Genomic DNA, 19,780 nt, shown 5'->3' with positions numbered 1-19,780 from the left:
AAATATGAAAATATAATTATACTCCCACCTTTGTGGATTGCTACACGTTTACTGCAGAGCACCAGTCAGGTTTGCACACGTCACAAATGCATCTTGGTCTCATCTGACCAATGCTGGCTCTTAAAAATGTATAGCTTCTCCTAAAATGTTGTTCAGCAGTTTCCTTATGAAGAAGATTGCTTTCCTCTCCCTTGCAAATCACCCAGAGACCTTTACATTATGCAGACTCCTTCAGAGTGATCCCAGACACACAGTTTTTAATGACAAACCCCAAGCCAAGTCTGAAGCACCTGGCAGACAGTTGTTCATTTGGAGAAAGAAGTTCTCTCCTCGTACATCATCGTGAGAGAACAACAACTGTGGATCTGTGGGATTTAGTGTTCATCTGATGTCCTATAAACATGTTCTTATTTATTAATGAGGCTGTGTTTTTCATTTGTCTTAAATGTTCTTCTTTTTGATTCTGAGTCAGAAACACTGGAGGAGTAAAACTGTGTTGCGTTGTGTTGGTAATGTAATAGTTGTTGCTTTATGAAGAAGAAAATAAAGTCTTCAACTGTGTTGGATTTTTGTTAATATCCTTAATAAGAAGTGAGGATTGCATTAATTCATCTTGGATCTTACTTCTTTGTGTTTTTTAATGTTCTCACCTGACTAAGGATCCTCCCACATTTTCCATTTGTCTTCTCCATTAGAGTGAAAATAGGAAAGTTCCAATTATTTAATTGACTCATTAAAGGCTCCAGGTCTTCCATTACTAATGGCTCTTGTGCCAGAATGGGTTTGTCCTGTACAAAAAAACACATAATGAAAATGTTTTAAAGAATACATTTCTCAATGGCACAAACCATATACATGTACACTGGATCTGAAAAGTATGCACATTTATGGTAAAATCATTTTTGTGTTGCTAAATGTTGGAAACTTGAAATATTTGCAGATTTTTGTTTTTTATTTTTTACCAACTTCAGTGTATAAATAAAAACAAACATCTAATAAAAGGAAACAACTTTTAAAAAAGAAGTTGTAATAACCTGCACCAAAAATCTCTCACTGTACAAAGCAACAATTCACAGCATTTTATGTCTTTCATGGTACGGTAAAAAAAAAATAATTGGAGAACATATGTGGAACAGTAGCATTACTATTATACAACTGTACTTTTCTCTATCATTTGTTGACTAAACATAATCTGATGTGGGAAACCTTCAAGACTCTGACAGAATGGAAGAAACTGCAGGATTTTCTGGTAGCTCCTGTTTACTGGTTACATCAGTCTCCTATAATTTCCATGTGTTTGGACTCAGGAGTCGTGTTGACAGATAGAAGTTCTTTTCTCCTCAAAAGAACTTACTGATCTGGCAGAAATATCCCCGAGCCAAACGGAAGACAATTTTATGGTCAAATATAACCAAACTGGAACATGTGGCCACAGCGCATCACCAAAACTTCACCACATCCATCGTAAAAGATGGCGGTGGACGGCGATGCTGTTCTTCAGATGGAAGAAGACGTTTGTAAAAGTGGAGGAAGTCTTAAGAGAACTTAAGAAGCTCTTAAAATCAACATCACTTTTTTAGCTGCCATTTTCATAGGGGTGTGCAGGCATTTTTTTCCCCACTGCGTTTCCGCATCGTACGGCATCCTATTCTGACATTAAAGAGATGGTTTTGAACGTGTGTGCTTTGACTCACCTCGGGAGGTATTAGTGCATGGAGGATGACATTCTGGGAGGGGTTTTTCCCCTTTTCTGTGTCCTCTGTTTGTGCTACATCACTGCTGTCACTGTGGTTGGCTTCATGGGTGCTGTCGTAGTCTGATGACACAACTACAGGGTCCTCTGTCAATACAGAAAAACAAAGAGATGTCGAATTGCTGCAAAATCCGTGACTCGCTGTAATCAACTCACCTTCCTCACAGAGATCTCTGTTTGTCAGCTGGCATTACATAATCAGCCGAACTGGCCTGTTTTGGTGTGTATCTAATCTGACTTGAACTAGATAATTCAACTTTATTTGAATAAGTTCGATTTAAACTAAACTTGATCCTATTGGATTTGCTTATCTTGTGCTTTGAGATGACATTTGCTGTGAACTAGAGCCATGAAAATAACTAAAGCTAACTGAACTGCATTCATGTCCACACTAGACTAGACTATTGTTTAGTAAGGTATTCACTGGTAATTTAATTGAAAGATTAAAACACATTAGTATTTCTCTAATAAATTTTAATGGGGATTTTACTCTTAATATACACTCAGACAGATCTGAGACATTTTCTATTGACCACTAATCCTGGTAGTGTTTATATTGAGCATCTTGTGCAGTTCTTTAATATATACCAACAAAGCAGGAAGTCCTTTTATTTAAAATCTCTTAGATTTGAAGAATTCAATTGGCTTGAAATACCTTTCTCGTAATAAAAAATTAAAAGTTAAAGAAAACCATTTATACAGAAACATAAATTTTTGTAGATGTCAGAAATGAAGGAACACTTTCTTATAAAACAACAAAAGGAATTTTCTTCGGTTTACCACGATTGTTGTAAAGCTGCCTGCATCTCCTTTATCTGACAAAAGAAAGATGCTAAACACACCGCTCCGTTATGCCCCTACCTGTTCGTGGTGTCCTGTCTCCCTTATCTATAGAGCCCTCTCCGTGGGTCAGCCTGATGTACGGTCTCCCACAACTGCAGAAAAGAAGGTTACACACATACATCAAACAAATCTTTATTTGCTCTACTGCATATTTCTAATACAACAGAGATTTAGCTACTATCTAGCTAAATCTCTGTTAGACTTAGCTAAGAGAGATTTAGCTAAAATCTAAATTTTAGATTAAAAAAATGTAGATTTTTTTATCTAAATTTAAAAATCAAAATTTTTTAGTGCCTTCTTTTAATCTAAATTAAAAGAAGGCACTAACTTCTTTAGTGCATATGGCCCAAGTGGAAAGAAAATGATAGTTGTTTTCCAAAGTTTTGTACAATAAAAAGCCTGGAAATGTGTCATGTATTTGAATTTAGCCTCAATGAGTCACTACTTCTTTCCCTGCTTTGGTAAATTTTGGGTCTGTTCTTTTGAGTCTGTCCCAACCAGCTTTGCACATCTGAAAACTGCAGGTTTTGGCCGTTCTTGTTAGCACATTAGTTCAAGCTCTCCTAGAACAATTAAGTTTTGCAATAGTGTTTGAATTGGACTTAGGCGTATAACTTGACAGGGCCATTTTCAATTCCCTTGTACACAAACATTTCTATTTCAGCTCAGGCTGTATTTTTGAGGTTGTCATCCGGCTGAATAGTGAACACCAGGCAAAATCTAAAGTTTTTTTTTGCAGCAGGAATTATTTTCTCTCCTTGTCTCTGCTGAAGTACAGCAACCCCACAGCATATTGTTGCCGCCATATTCTCCACAGATTTATCCCTAAACTTCCTGGTGTGTTACTTATTGTTAAAAATATTTTTAGTATGCTAGTTCCCCAAATTTCCCATAACAGGCACGCAACAGTTACATTTAGACACTGAGATTACCAAACTTTAATTTTGCAGTATCAACCCAAAGGGGACTGAATACATGCTAAGTGTTAATGGTAACATTTATTGAAAACCATATCATTTTCTTCCTACTTTACAATCATTTTATGTTGTTCTATCATATAAAATCCCAACAAAATAAATTGAAATTGGAAGTTTAAGAGGATTGCTGTGTAAAGAAAACTGAATACTTTTGCAACGAATTGTGACTGAGAGTATAGAGGAGAAATTTGACAACACTGAATAAAATGAAACTTGATGTAATGAATACCATAATACGAGGTTTTCATGTAAATGTTTAAATATGAAATTAACAACAAAACAAAATGGATCAGTGGTAGTAGAGCATGTTACATCTGGCTGTCTGTGGTTGAGCCAAAAGAGCAAAACTGATGCCATTCAGTAGTCAGGCTTTGATAAATAACCGCAGAAGCTGTCAAGTAAACTAACTGGGATTCCAGCGCTGCTGTCCAACTCAACATTTACAGATGTTCCAAGAAAACGCCAATTAATTAACGTAATTAATGCAGGCATTAACATAAAAACAATGAAAATAAACAACCAAACAAATCTGAAGCATTCGCCAGCGCTGGCTTTGTTATGAATGACTCATTAGCAGACATGCCCGCTCTATTTGTTATTTATGGCAGAGCAACTTCAGCCACATGAGCAACCTACTGCAAGCCACGAACTGGCAGACAGATGAAGACCGTCACAAGCGTTGAATTGAAACATAAATCAAACGGCAAGTGTCACGCGTTTTGAAAGAGGGATGTTGACACCGCAGGGAGCCTCAACGGTTTTCCATGCATCTCTGCTGAGGCCACCATCAGGCTGTAGGTGGTTTCAATTAAAATACCTCACCCTAAATGCTGTAAAACCTTCCTCCTGAGCTAAGGAAATGCCTGCCGTTAGAGTGTTGTGTCACAGGGAGCACAAAAGCCCGCAGTGTGTCTATCTCCTTCTGATAAAGTGTTTCTGGAACACTTTTGGGCCAAACCCTCCCACTATAATGGACCCGGGGCTCTAACAAGGAGTGTACTGTTGTGTTTGCATGATCAGGCCGGACCACTGCGTCTAATACATCACAGGTGTGGAATATAAAATAGTTAGATAGTTTGGCGTGTGAACAGTTAGAACATTATTGTCAGGGGAGCAAGAGTCTGCGTCGGCCGCAGAGCGTTTGGCCTAAAAGGTTTAGCTTTAATGAAAGTTGCAGAACTGGCAGACACTTTTGCCTTCCTGCTAATGCAGCAGAACAACCTTGAGTTCTGACACCGAGCCTCCAGCACAAAATGTAAATAAGGAGGCTAGCTGTTTTCACTCGCAGAGTCCGTCAGTCAAGTGTCAAGTCACTCTGCTTTTATCGCTGAAAAACTGGAGCAGTTACAGTGGTTGGAGCTGCAGTTACAGTAATTTAACTGTCTCAGTGGGACGTCTGCAAACATTGTAAAAACATAATACACATTCCAGTATGCATAAGCTGAAAGCCCGTCTGCTAGAAATAACATTTATCTGCCGCGTAAGAATGTGTTTGTGGGGAGAATGTAAATGGATGGAGGAATGTGTTGCTTCCCAATTTACAGTGCACACGCTCGACATTCACCTGTAAATCTGCACACCTTTTTTATCCCACTGTCTAACTTTAAATCAAATAAACCTTTCCTTTTATACGTCTAGTATGATCACCAAAATAATTTCTAACAGCTAAATGCCTGAATAAGGTAATGTTGTGTCATTCTTAAGGTAACTGGTTTGATGAGAGGCTCAGTCTTTGTCCATTTGAAAGACCAATTTGAGCTCAAGCTTTAACTTGGTGGTTGACGTCTTAAGATGTTGCTTCAGTATTTCCACATGAAGCCAACTTTTTTTATGAAGCGTCTCTCCAGCATCCCGCAACATGATGTCACTACCTTTGTACAGAACATCTTGGATGATGTCGTTCGACCTACAGGAGTCGTGCTTTTTCCTCCTCATGTAACAATAGTCATTTTAGCCAAACACCTAAATTTTAGTTTCACCATACAAAAAGGACACAACTCCAAAGATTATATTTGCAGCTGACTGCATTTCTAAACTAGAATCGTTCTTTTTTTTTTATGAAATGGCTTTTTGTGGCCTTTCAGTCCATGTTGATTCATTTTACTGTAAAATGTTACTTTCTTAAGAGCTTTTGAGAGAATTTTCACAGGGGCTTTTGGTTTTGTACAGAGGATGGTTTGCACGTTTTGTGCTGCAACAGGTTGATCTCTAGCGCAACGAACGTCATGATCCGGAACAACAGATGAACGTCGAACTTTAAGGAATTCGGAAATGGCACCCTAGAACGAACCAGACTTCTGGTGGTCAATAATTCTCCTGATATCATGACTGATTTCTTTTTGCTTTATTTGATAAGAGGAAGCAAAAGGCTTGTGTTGTTCTCTAAAATACAGGTGTGCTTCCAGTTCACTCAGATTTTGTGAATTAGATGCTTTGCATCATCTTTTTTGCCAACTTAAAGGCTTATTTATATTAGTAAATATAAAAGATAATTATAAACTATATAAAAACAAAAGTCTCTCTCTCTCATTATTCTATCTTTTAGCAAATATAAATAATAATGCCGATCCTAATTTACCTAAAACAAACAAAAAAATCTTTAGTCTCATCTGCAATGAACTTTGTCCAAGCCAGACCGTAAGAAAAGAAAAAAACATTTATTTTTTTGCCGTGGTTTCAACCCATTCATTTGATTTTCAAGAAAACTATGTGTTAATTTGCTTCTTGCTCTAATTGGGATTTTTTTAGACATAAAAGTTTTGGCTGCAGACTCCAGCTGTAAACTCCAGCTGGCCTCTGTTTGCTCCCTCTTCTGTTGCCTTTTACTCCCAGATTTCAGACTGCCTTCCTCGCAGCAGGTTGACAGATTATCTTTGGTTCAGAGCCCAAACGGACATTGTCCAAGCCACGATAAACACAGCAGCCATTATTTCTGCTTCCAGTAATCTGCCTACTCTTGAGCTAGATGACGTGAAGAAGATAACAGCGCCGGGGCTCCGACTGAGGCAAATGGAAGGTATCGCTCGCTCCCTTTTCAACAAGCACTGTCCGATAACAAGCCGATGCTGCTGCTTTTGAAGTCGGTGTTGTTCCTGCACGTCACTAAAGGCTGACAGGATGGAAAAAAGTGTGCAGGAAAGGAGACGCTTAATGTCCCAATTAAGATCGCGCAGATTTGATGAGGAGTAGAGAACGGGGGAATTGAAACCATGTGTTAATTTTTTTTTTCCCTCCAAGCCTCCCCTTCATGTGTTCTCCTCGTCCATGTTTTCCAGTTTTCTCTCTAAGGACACATGAGGACAGATTATTCCTTTGCTCCGTTTGATCTCCTAAGAGATTTATATATAACAAATTTCTTGGCCAGACGAATTGAAAAAAGAAAAGACAAAAAAGGCTGTACATAAATAAGACAAGAAATTATGCCGACTCTTTCTGTCGTCGTGTAAAAGCTTAGCTTGAGAATTTGTGTTTTTTTTTTTTCTTCATGTTGTCGATTAACCAGTCATCAGGAACAAGCTGTTTTTAGAAGGCACTGGACATGTTTAACAGCAGTTTATTTTAGTACTGAACCATCTTGTTTTTCTTTTCATTTTCAACACGGCTGAAAATCAGCTAAAGAGCAGCTGACAAGAAATTTCAGTAAACCAAACCAAGAGTCACTCAGTACACTTGAAATGCTCCATAACCTGCACCAGAAGCAGCAGCTGCGACAGTTCGTACAGGCACGCGTGTGTGTGCTGGTGTGTGTGTGTGTGTGTGTTAATTGCAGGGTTGTGGTGACTGGGGGAAAAGCCCAGGTGTTTGTTTACACTCTCACCACCATAAGTGGGTATAGCTGAGGCCCTCTGCTGGGCTGAGTGACTGATTGAGTCCAGGGGACAGAGCTTTGTGTAGAGAGTCAGCTCGGTGTGCCTGCATTTACAGATGTTGCTTGAGTATCACGCTGTCAAACAGAGCCAAACAAGTCACAGACAGAAGCAGCCCACATAGTTTGCTTTTTTTTTTATAGCTGAAGACTCTTGAGAAAAAGCGGGGAATGTAGAAAACAACCCAGTAAACAAAATGACGTCAGATGAAACCCTGTGGACCCATCCTGAGGAGTCTCTTATTGGAGCAACGGAGAGTCTGTCAACTCTTAATCTGGGTTGTAATCTTGCTTTGTTTAAGTAATTCTTTTACCAGCAGTAAATGTAAAGAATTATGACCAACTCAGACTTTATAGTTGCTGGGAAAATGCATTAAATCATAACCCTAAAAAAAAAAAAAAAAATCACATGTATAACCTAAGCCTGATTTTTTTTTTTTTTTTCTTGACATCTCATTTCCAAACTCCAGGCAACAATCTGATGATTAATCAGTAATTGCCTCTTTAAGATGGATTTTTAAGGTTCTGGGGGCTTGGCGAGCAAGTTATATTTCCATTCTACCATTTCCAAATGTCGGATGCAAATTACTCACTGAGAGGCTGAATAACAATTGCAAATATATGATAGAGAAAACTCTGAACACAAAAACAGGCAGCACAAAAGTGAGAAAGCTGCAGCTTAGATAAATTGTTCCTGAATGGAGAGAAAGCAAGAGACTATATGTAAATTGCATGTTCCAATGTGTTATAATGTCTTAGAAAAGGTGAGACAAAGCAGGATAATTTCTTGAGTAACAGCATGTTTTTTAAAAAGCAAAAAGCTTGTTTTTACCCAAATGAAACACAAACAGAAAACCCAGTTGCCAAACAGCTCTGATCCCACATGTGTGTCACCACATGTAAGTTTTTTTTTTGGTTGTTTGCTTTGTTGTTTTTCTACAACAGCCCTAATTCAGAACCTGCAGCAGTGTGGCATTAAAAGCAAAATCAAGTAGAGCTTTTCTAGTAGATCCTTAAATACGATCACAGGCCTTTAAATGGGCATAATTTGAGTTCACATAATGAAAACCACATGATTGGTGGATAAAACTGACAACTAAAAGTTTAGTCTACCATGAGTTACCAAAGCTTTGTCTTTGTCTCTTCTGTCTATTTTGTAAGACAACGTGGTTTATAGCTAATTACAGAAAACAGCCATGCATTTTATTTGAACAATTCATTGCTAGGACAAGGTCTGTAATCATTTACTAACTTGATGAAAGAACTATTTCCAAAGATTTCAGAACACACAGCTATAAACTGGTCAGCTTTGCTATGCAGCATGGATGAATTATTTCAAGATATTTATTATGTTTATTAAGTTTCACCATACCTAATGTATCCTCTGCATTTATTACAGTAAAATGCTGCCCTATTTTACTTTTCCTTTCCTCTTACTGCCAAATCAGCATACCCCTAGGATGGTATTTCCTTGTAATTTCCAAATGTAAAGAGAGAAAAAAAAGGCTGTTTAAAGTAGTCCTTTCTTTTTTAACAATTATCCACCCAACATTTGTTTCTAAACTAGGCCATGCAGTATTAGAGTCACGCCTCATTTTGCATGTGCATTTCCAGGATTTAACAATAGCTAAGTTTCAGGCAGTTTCTGCCAAAGCTAAATTAGTTTATATCTAAAAGTTTGGTGATTGAAGCAGTAAGAGTTCAGGCGAGCCGATTCATATCTTCTCACAAGACTCCCACTAAATAATGAGTGGGGTTTTTTTTTTGGAAAATGTTAAACATTAACTAAATACAGAAAGTAAGAATTCGTGTGACTTCACACACGCACGCAGACTCTTGCAGACATTACAATATATAGGTTATCGTCAGCTGGAGCTGTGTTGTTTGGATCCCAGCGGGTTTTTCTCCGTCTCTTTGAGGCAGACATCAGACGTGCCTTACTGGAATTCTTCTGCAGATTAATAATTGAGTTGCAAATCCAGATCATCTATTCAACAAAAGTTCCCATGTAGCATTTGAAAATCAGTCTCTCTCAGAAGGATGATGCAAAAACTGTCCTACTTGTTTGACACAACAGAAGCAAACACAGCGCTGTTTTACAGCAGAGGCGACTGCATTTGTAGACTTGTGCAGATCTTGGAAGATTTTAGGTGACCAAAACTTTACAGGGCAGAAACTACACAAGGTGGTGTTGATGAAAGACAATAATTTATCTTTTAAGGTTTTATTTGTATTAAAAAAAATCAAGACATTATGTCCCTTATAAAGGATTTTCGGTAACACTTTATTTGAACGGGTGTGCATAAGACTGACATGACACATTCATAAACATGACATGAAACCTGTTTATGAAGTGTAATTTGGTAGGTAATGACAGTTTTAATGCAAACTTACATTAAAAGTGTCAACTGTGCATTATTCAGTCAATAATGACACTTTTAATGCAAAGATTTGTTAAAACTTGTATTAAAAGTCCATTGAAATTGTCATTAAAAGTGTCTTTATTTACCAAATGGCAACAGTTGTAAACATTTACGAAAACTTATTCATGCCATGTCAGTATTGTGCACACCCTGTCAAATAAAGTGTTACCGACTTTTCATCTTCAATGTACAGTAATAAACTGTATTCTGTCATTTAGAAACATGCAGTGTTAAAATCTTTCACTATTTTTCATTATGAAACTCCATTTTGTGCCACCTGGCATTCCAGTATCTCACGTTCAAACACAAGTCACAGCAATTAAAAAGTACCTATAAAGCTTGCAATGTGTGTTATTTTTTTATAGCAAACTGTACTTTAATTGTTCCCTAATATTCACTACTTCTGGATTAAATGTAGTCCCATATCTATTTATCAAAGAATCAATGTAATTTAAACCAAAACATAGATAGAAAGTCATTATATATAACTAGTCTAGACTTGTCTCATGTGGACCAAAATGTTTGAGTCCTCACATAACCCCCAGTTGTTCTCTGATGTACAGTACAACTATCTAAAATTATACCACAATGACTAAAACTCCCAGATAAACACAGGCCTGGTCCATTATAGCGCTCCCATCCTGAGCCTTCATACTTCTGCATAACCCTGGTCCCATGCTGTCTTCAGCATTAATGCGCTCACAGTTGATGTGCATCTTAGTTATTCAGGTTAATGCGTTTGCCTGTGGGGCATATTTCCATTCTGGCTTTTGCTGCGCACACATCTTTTTTCAGACTGCTGTGCCATTGGTGTTCACTCACACTGGTTTTGTTTGATATAAATGTGGCCACACTGTTGGATAAATCTAATAACCTTATAAACATAAATCAAAACTGCAGTAGCTATTGTCAGACAGACACAGCAGGACCTACTGTAACATTTTTATGGATTAGTACATTTATTGATTTCTTTAACTTGTTCTTTTGTTGTAAAAAACGTAATGCATTACAGATTGAATATCCACTTTTTCCATCCAAACCAGCATCTGGGATTGGTAAACAAGTTGACTTTGAAAGAGATGAGCTGAAAGGAAATGGAGTTGGAAGATCAGGAAAACCCTGAGGACCATTGAGACACAGGCCTACACGATTCTTCTGGAATACCAGTGGGATATTTTGCAGTCCAACTTAAAACTGATCCTATGTGAAAATGTAATTCCCCCCTTTTGTAAAATCATGAATTATCCAATTAACTCTCTTAGCTCAGTTTCAAAGCCACACCCAGGTCTGATTATTACCTGACCTGTACAACAGAAATCACTTAAAAAGGTTAAAAAAAAACAAACAAATCTGGTTCCCATCCAAAAGTGAGGATAATTCAAAAACAGTTCAGAAAGTCACTGACATCTATCAGTCTGGAAAGGACTACAAAGTCATCCGTCAAACAACGACAACATGATATAGCGGTGAACCTTTGTGGGATTTACCGGTCCATCAACAACTCACCTATAACGTCAAAGAACGCCCCAAAACAAAATCTAAAGCACTGCAGGCCTCACTTGCCGTATGTCGTTAAGGTCAATCAACATGATTCAACAATAAGAAAGAGATTGGGTAAACATGACATTCACAGAGAGGTCAAAGAAGAAAAGCTCCACTGACCAAAAGCAACACAAAAACTCATCTCACATTTACCAAATTGATCTTTGACCTTTGAGGAAGACATTCTCTGGACTGGCGAGACAAAAGTGATGTAACAACTTGTTATATCTTGTGTAAAATGGGCACATCATTTCAAAAAATGAACATCATGCTGACAGTCAAACATGGTGGTAATGTGATGGTCTGGGGCTGTTCACTATGTTAGGACCCGAAAAATTTGCACCAATTGATTGAGCCCTGAATTCTGCTTTCTATCAGAAAATACTGAGGGGAAAATCTCCAGTCATTACTTTGTAATATTATACTCAATCACATTTGCATTATCCAGTAACATTAATGATCATAAGCAAACCTGCAAGTCCACCTCTGAATGGCTCAAAAAGCAAAATTAAGGTTTTGAAGTGTCCTAGTCCAAGTCTGGACAAGTCTGATTGAGGTACTGTGCTATGACCTTGCAAAGGACCATTCATGCACCAAGACTTCTTTGTAAATACTTTCTCTTGGACCAGGTTGGTTCGGATTGCTTTTGCACTCGTTTGAAATCATTATTTGATTCAACTTTTGTTTGTTTTAGAAATAGGCTAAAACATAAAACATAACTCTGATGAAACCAAAGAAGAAGAATCCCCAATAAAAGCAGAATGCATCACCAAAGCTCAGTCATCGCTGCAACATTTGAGCAGCGCCTGCTTAGATCCTGTATTTGTGGTGCTTGCAGTCTATACAGCAGCATTATTTACTCAAACCAGCATCAGTTTAAATGGCATTGAACTCATAACACTACGATGGGGGTATTAGATTCCTAAAAACAGTATCAGGTAATCAGCTTTATTTGGGTACCTGCATGTGAGTGTTTCATGGTACGGTTTGATGCTGGAGCTGCGGTCCCTTCGAACAGGCCCAGGCTCGATGGTGGGCAGTCCTGTGGCTGAGGTGGTGGTCGTCCATGTGGAAGAAATCCTCCTCAGAAGGCCAGGATGGAGACTCCGCCTGAGACGCTGCACACACACACACACGCACCCACCCACGCCCACGCACACACCCACCCACGCACACACACCCCACCACACGCAAGGTAACTTTTACAGACTCAATCAACAATTAAAATAAAATCTAAAGGCCACTACTGAACTCTATGAATAAAAATTGGAACATGCAGGGATTAAAAGAGCAGGATGAACATGACTGGAATAGATCTAAAAGGAAAAGTATGAGAAGTTAATGTCTAATATATCAACTAAATGGGACTAGAACATGATGCATAGATGAAATAAATGAAGCTGTAGATAAGCTAAAAAAAAAATCCCCATTGGACTGATGCTGAAATATGATTCCAAAGCTAAATATCCACAATGTAAAACGACATTGAAAGAACATAGAAACTGTGGTCAAAGAGGAGCAGGGGTTTATTTACAGACAGCTGTGGCAGGAAAGCTCCTGGAGGTTCATTATTATATAAATTGCCAGTATTGCATTACACATAGATTAATTTCATCATATGGATTGTGCTAGTGTGCTCCTCACTCGCTGTCTCCTTTTTTTTATTTTCATCGCAGTCCTCATCTGCCTCATTCTTCCCTCAGATTCCCAGAGGCGTGTTGGGGTGTGTGTGTGTGTGTGCCCTCGTGATGCCTCCATCTGTTTTGGTGCCGCGCTGCAGCAGTTTGGCGCAACAGCACTGAACATGGCTGGCTCTGTGCTTCGTCTTCTGCAGGGTGACCTAGTAAAGATCACCCCAGGATTCTGAATGGGTCCATTCACAGCAACCAGAGAACCGAGCCACTGCCTTTGCAGACGTGGTCGTACCCCTGGAACTTTTATGCGTTTTGTCGCCACAAACTTTAATGTATTTCATTAGGATTTTATGTCTATAGTTGTAAAGTGGTAGAAAAATAGTACATGGCATTAATTTAGTTTGAACAAACTCAAAATGGAAAAGTGTGGCCTAGATTTTATTTGAGCCCGTTAATTTAATACCCCTAAGGAACACACCAGACAGGTCAGGGATGAAGTCGACGAGAGGTTTAAAGCGGCTTTTAACTATAAAAACAACATTCCAACGCTGAGCATCTCACAGAATATTGCTCGGTACATCATTTGAAAATAAAAAAAGCACATCACTAATGAGAACGTCCCAAGATATGACTGTCCACAAGGAGAGCTTAAACCAGAGCAGTACGGAGGAAACCCGCTGTAGCTCTGGAGGAGCTTTAGTTTCAGCGGGTTTTCTCTGCTGACAGGGAAACTTTTAGTGCACAAAGCTAAAGGTCAGATTTGTGAAGGGCACCAAGAAGAAACCTGTGACTGAAAGAAAGCAATATGAAGTCCTGTTTACAGCTTGTCACATCGGAAACAAACCATACAAGCACATTATGATGCTCAGGTCGGATGGGACCAAAATTTGACTTTTTGGCCTTCGTGCAAAATGTCGTATGCGGCAGAAACACTCCACATCACCCTAAACACAACATATCCATGGTGAAACATGGCGGGGGTAGGATTTATGCTGTGGGGAAGCTTTTAGAACGGCCCAGTCAGGACTCAGAGACGAGACGTGAAAACTGCTGATCTCACATGATCTTTCGCAATCTGAAGTTCAGCTAGAAGAACGGGTACAAATTTCAGTGTATAAGTGTGTGAAGCTGGCAGAGTCTTGATCTATCTCCAGAAACTCTATTCTGTAAATCAACCAATTAAAGCTACATATCTTCCTCCTCTTTACAATCTGCTTTACTTTGTCCCTATGAAATGCATGCAAAGTTTTGTTTGCAATATAATAAGTTGCAGAAACTTTGTTTTTATCTGCTTATTTGAACGAGAGACCAGCCTAAACATATTTAATCAAAATTTTTTAAAAGGCATGATGGGCAGATGTTCCTGATGACTCTGTAGTTTATACTGAATGCCCCAAGACATAATCCAAAAACACACACATACCGAGCACTGATGCAGACAAAAATGGCCAACAGTCAAAAGTGCAGCAAAACCAGTCAGTGCAATCTGATGGCTGATGATGTTTGGTCGATAAACTCATCTCTGCAACTGTTCAAGTAAAAAGTAACACATTTTAAAATCTCTTACAGATATTCTTATGTACAGTATCTTTTGGGGGCTTTGTTTTTTTAGTTTTTAAATACTCCACATGCTTTTACTCTTTAGTTATTCTGTAGCAGAGAAAAAGAAAAAAATTATTTGGAACCAAGTAAGTGTAAAAGCCATTATTAGCTTGTGCCACAAATGGACGTCAAACCAGTTAAAGGAAAACAGCATTTTTTCCAAATTCTGTTCCCTCCTCACGTCATTGTTTTTCTCCCCAAGCTGTTAATGCTGGACATTTATGAGCGGGAATGTCGAAATGACTGCAAGTTTTCATGTCATTCCAGGTGCAGTTCAACTCTGACGCTTTCACACAATCCGGAGGACCCAAAATGACATTTGCCAAAACCGGAGGTGCTCGACGCGAAGCCCGCAGGCCGGCCTCGAAGACGAGGTATCTTTCGCCAGATAAGGAGCCAGATGCATAATAGCAGTGGGAGTCAAGTTCTGTTGACACATACCCATCCCTCTTCAGAAGCTTCTGAGAAATGCATCCAGCTGCGTGTTGCCTCCCTTACACAACTCCCTCTCACATACGCTCATTCAGACACACTGTCTGGCTCGGCACATCTGTCATGTTGACACAGCTGCGGCTATGAAAGGGAGAACGCTGCTCCGAGCAATAGACGCGCTCTATTTTTTTCTCTGCCTAACTGTTTAAGAAATACGTTCTTTCATTTGATGTCGGAGGAAAAACCACTTTCCAGTTGAGAGTTGGACTAAAAGATTAACACATGTGAGGAGTGTAGCACGGTATGTTTGACCTAAATGAGGTGGACTGCATCACCATCTACGGATTAGTTCGAGTGTTTCCAAATGAAACCTTTTTGAGTGCTCTTGATTAACAGTCTTGACCTTTCAACAGTTTGATAAATTACGTTTTCTTTCAGCGTGGCTTCGGGGTGGGGGGGGGCTGTTCTTCTCAGTAAAGTCTAACATGAGGATGATTAATTTTCACAGATTCTCCCACCTTGTGTATCGACGTCTTCTCCCCTTTCTCGGGTCCCTCTTCTGAGTCAGAACAGGTGTAGCCATCACAGGGGATGAGCAGGGGGGCGGGGCGCGGCCGGTGAAGCGGCTGGAAGGTGAGCTGGGTGGTTAGGAGGCTGCTGACGGCTCGCAGCGACGTGCAGGTGTGGGACGGCAGAGAGGGGTCGGCCAGGAGGTCTGTGATCAGTCCGTGGGCCTCTCCCATCACCGCTATGTCCACCATCACAGTCGTGCCGGAGGACTACACGTCGACAAGGAGACAGAAGTGAGAAATAAACATCACGATGCAGCAGGTAGTTAGAGCAGGTGTTGGTCGCACGCAGCTACAGCGAGGAAGGCAACCTGAGGAGGAGGTGCATAAACTGTGTCACCAGTTCCCCAAATGTGGTTAACTGTGACATGGACAAACCTTTGATGTTATTCCTACAGAAGCGAATCTGAAGTGTGTGACTTTCTCATCTGTAGAGATGAGAGAGTAGAGTGGTAGTCCTCACACACTGAGGTCAGTGCTATTTTACCAAACCAGGACAGTTAAAATCATAAAAAAGTAGAATAACCTTATGCAGATAATCATGTAAAAATGAAACAGCCTGTCTGCATTTCTCACATAGTTGAGCATGTGTATGTTATTATCGGTGTGATAATACTGAAAAACCTATGCAATAAAAATAAACAATAAAACTGAGACAATAAAGCAATGCATTTTTTGTGAGGAATGAATTAGAAAACCCCTACGTTTTCCACACTTAAATGTTTACAAGTGGAAGACATAAAAACAAAATACTAACAAAATGTCAAGGTCTGGTTGTCCAAGCGGTTTCACCTTGAAAGCAGCAGACAGAAACACACTAAAGTAAGTTTCCAGAGAGATTCAAATTTCTTCACAGGACCTAAAGGAGGCTGGTGTTCAGTAAAAACACATGCCAACAAGCCCAGAAAGAGAGTCTAAAGGTTTCATTGGAAGTGTGCAAACAGGAAAACTTTCTTCTTTACAAAAAACATAATGATCAGACCAAAGTTCAACAGAGAGACCGCTGACATTAACTGGACTTCTGCAAGAAGTCATTTAAGACACAGTCATAAATGGTTAACACAGAGGATCAGCAAACAATGATCACTTAATAGTACAAGGGAACATTGAAAATTCACAAAAATAGTAATTTGTTGTACATCCAGACATATACTGATATCGACTGGTATGAAAATGTAATTGTAATAGGATAAATTTCTATCCCTAAGCTGCCATGCTAAACTAACAACATATCTCTTTAAGTTCATCCAAGATTTCAATAAGAAATTTGAAAAAAGAAATTGTCCTCTTTCAGTTCTTTCCCTCAAATAAATGGACGATATCCATTTATCACCTTTTCAGGTCTGTTTATGGCTGGACAAACAACATGTTTACAATCATAACTAATCGAAGTTTCAATTGGAAACAGGTCAGCTGTTGTTGGGAGGTTCCTACCACTTCAAGTTTTCAGCTTACAAACACATGAGCAGAAGCATGTGTAAGATGCAGGGGGAAAAAAAACTAAATGGCACAAAAATACGGCCAATAAACAAAGAATTACCGTTTAAAACTGAAACTGCCAAATTAAAGCAAATGCGTAAAGATTTGTAAACCGTTTAATCGCTTCTGCATCACATTAGGCTACATGCTGTACATGCATATGCTTACATTCACGTAGACACAGAGACGGCATTTTATAGAAACATTATTTTATACCCGCACTTTAGCTCACAGAAGCAACAAAAAAGGAGCGGAGCGGTAATTAACAGGAGTAGATGGTGACGTGCTAGTAGCCTGTTAAATATGTTTACAGCATCAGTCTGAAACATGTTCAGCACAGCTGAGCAGTCCCCGATACTTAATGAACGGACTCATTAACAACCTCTCAGCTTTAACCTGACCCCAATGAAAAGCAACAACCATCAGCAGCGTCTCTCCACCCTCGCCGCCCAGTCTGAGCTACCTCTGTTTCAGCAGGCTGAAGGGAAAATCCACAACTAATTTGTGCCAATTAACCACAAGTAAAAGCAAGGAGGCCTTCGGCTAATTTATCTGAACAGACCACATGTTCCCCATTCACCCTCAAAGAATGTTATCAGATTTTTCTCTCCATACATCCTATTGATTTTCACAACAGCCATCAGACACCCAGAGTTATTCTGTTTTCACTGGCAACGAAACAAGCAGCTGACCTGCGTATCAATCTCAATGACGTTCACATGTGGGAACGGAAAAAGTTTTCCATTTTCCCAGAATATTATCAGATGAGAAAGTTTAACAATTGGTAAATATTTTACCCAATGGTCAGAAAAAATACAAAAAAGCAAACAAAAAAATAAACAGTTTTCACCGCATGCAGGATTTATATTCAAGAACCGGACCAAAACAACTGATATCTAAATTTCAGAACGATTCCTGGCACAGACAGAAGATTTTTATTCTAATTAGCTAATAAATTAACTTTCTCTGATCCTCCTTCTCTGTCCCTGTCTTCTGCACTCCTGCATGATTTCAGGACAAAATGCAACCAAATAATTTTGAGCCAAGTCTAACTTTCAAAAATAACACGATAATCAAAAATTTTTTTTAAAACAGATATGTGGGCTTAATGAAAAGTGTGATTAATACTTCCTTAAATGTTGTGGTTTTCAAACGTAGTTTTAATCTAACAAACCAGCCTCATCAGCAGGTCCACATTAATTACAGAATATGACTGCATATAGCACATTTAAATACAATCCACTCTAACAAAAGTGCTGAAAATAACACCTAAAACCATTGTAAAAAGGCAACACAAGCAAAAAAAACCTCAATCATTCAAAAACAAAAAAAGGGAAAAAATATAACATCTATTACTAAGTAAGTACATGTAAACATTTATGGCAAGCTGGATTTGTTTGATACATATGCACTAAAGAATAGACAAGAAAAAATTTTGATTTTTCTGATAGAGAAATCCTTTAAATAAAGTCTAAAATGTTAACTTCATTATTATTTTGTGTTTGCCTAAAAATAGTAAATCCGGTGTGATGTCACATCTAAGTACTTGGATGAAGTGGAACAAAATATTGCTGCTAGGGCTTTAAGACAGCTGCTCAAGGTTAAAATGTAGTTATAATGTACTTAGCAGTCGATGCAATTAACCAGCCATGAGATTTAAAAACCTAACGATGGTCCACTTCTTTTTATGGCTGGACAAATAACATGTTTACAATTATAACTAATCGCAGTTATAGTCAAGCCCAATATTATTTTAACCTTGAGCCGATTTAGATTTGGAGTAATCTTTTGATTTTACCAATATGTTTTCTCTGACTGAAGATATTGCTACCATACCAGCGAAAACATGCAAAAACCTTTTCAGCAAGTACACAAACTGTTTTGTTTCTATTATGCCAACACTGTTCATTATCTATTTTGCAAAGTATAAATATTTTTCTAACGTCACATTCTTTTAAAATGCAAACAAACATATTCACTTTTACGAAAGTTATATCCCTTTGGGTGGTACCATTTCCTTTTATACACAAACTACTTGCAAGAAAGACAACTATCCATCCATCCAGGCATAATCTGATTGGTAATTTTGACTAAATAACTGTATCTGCAAAATGAAGAAATTTCTGGAAGAAGTGTCATAATGCTAATAACCACAACATATAATAAAGATCTGAGCCTCAATTCAGGCAGCAAATCACACTGCTGCTCTTCAGCAACATGGAGTTGCTGACACATGTGTGTGTTTCTCAGTAAAACACAATATCTTGCTGACAGAGTTCACATGGACACAAACTGTTTTCTCCGTAAGAATGAGAAGGATTTGAAACCTTAGTCTGAGATGGCAGAAGGGTGATTAGTTGTGATGGTCTCAAATAGTTTTGAATGAATTATTTAGGGAAAGAATAGAATAGAATAGAATAGAATAGAATAGAATAGAATAGAATAGAATAGAATAGAATAGAATAGAATAGAATAGAATAGAATCCACTGTGGCAGTAAGTGAGACGTTACTGTCTTTAGTGAGGTAATGAGTATAAGATACTGAATAAAATGCTTCACGTTGTTACTGCATGCTCTTTGCAATTTTAATTTGTTCACAGCATTGTGCAAAGAATCAAATAAAAACTTACAGTACTTACAAAAAACATAAGAGACACCCTC

The 19,780-nt window shown here is 38.5% G+C and overlaps 1 protein-coding gene across 1 annotated transcript in view; it reads right to left on the bottom strand.

The window, feature by feature from the left end:
- The window catches only part of LOC116737605 (cGMP-inhibited 3',5'-cyclic phosphodiesterase A), an 88,387-nt gene that overhangs the window by 13,792 nt on the left and 54,815 nt on the right, over nt 1-19,780 (bottom strand). The window contains exons 3-7 of the mRNA XM_032590868.1: nt 15,590-15,850; nt 12,364-12,521; nt 2,615-2,688; nt 1,695-1,840; nt 651-788 (exon numbers count right to left, since the gene is read on the bottom strand). Of these exons, the coding sequence (XP_032446759.1) occupies nt 651-788; nt 1,695-1,840; nt 2,615-2,688; nt 12,364-12,521; nt 15,590-15,850 (777 nt within the window). The remainder of the gene's footprint in view (nt 1-650; nt 789-1,694; nt 1,841-2,614; nt 2,689-12,363; nt 12,522-15,589; nt 15,851-19,780) is intronic.

Source organism: Xiphophorus hellerii, chromosome 2, assembly GCF_003331165.1.
Source record: "Xiphophorus hellerii strain 12219 chromosome 2, Xiphophorus_hellerii-4.1, whole genome shotgun sequence".
In the NCBI taxonomy this organism is placed as follows: domain Eukaryota; kingdom Metazoa; phylum Chordata; class Actinopteri; order Cyprinodontiformes; family Poeciliidae; genus Xiphophorus; species Xiphophorus hellerii.
The sequence above is the reverse complement of the archived record's forward strand: the minus strand, read 5'-3'. Positions and strand labels throughout refer to the sequence as shown.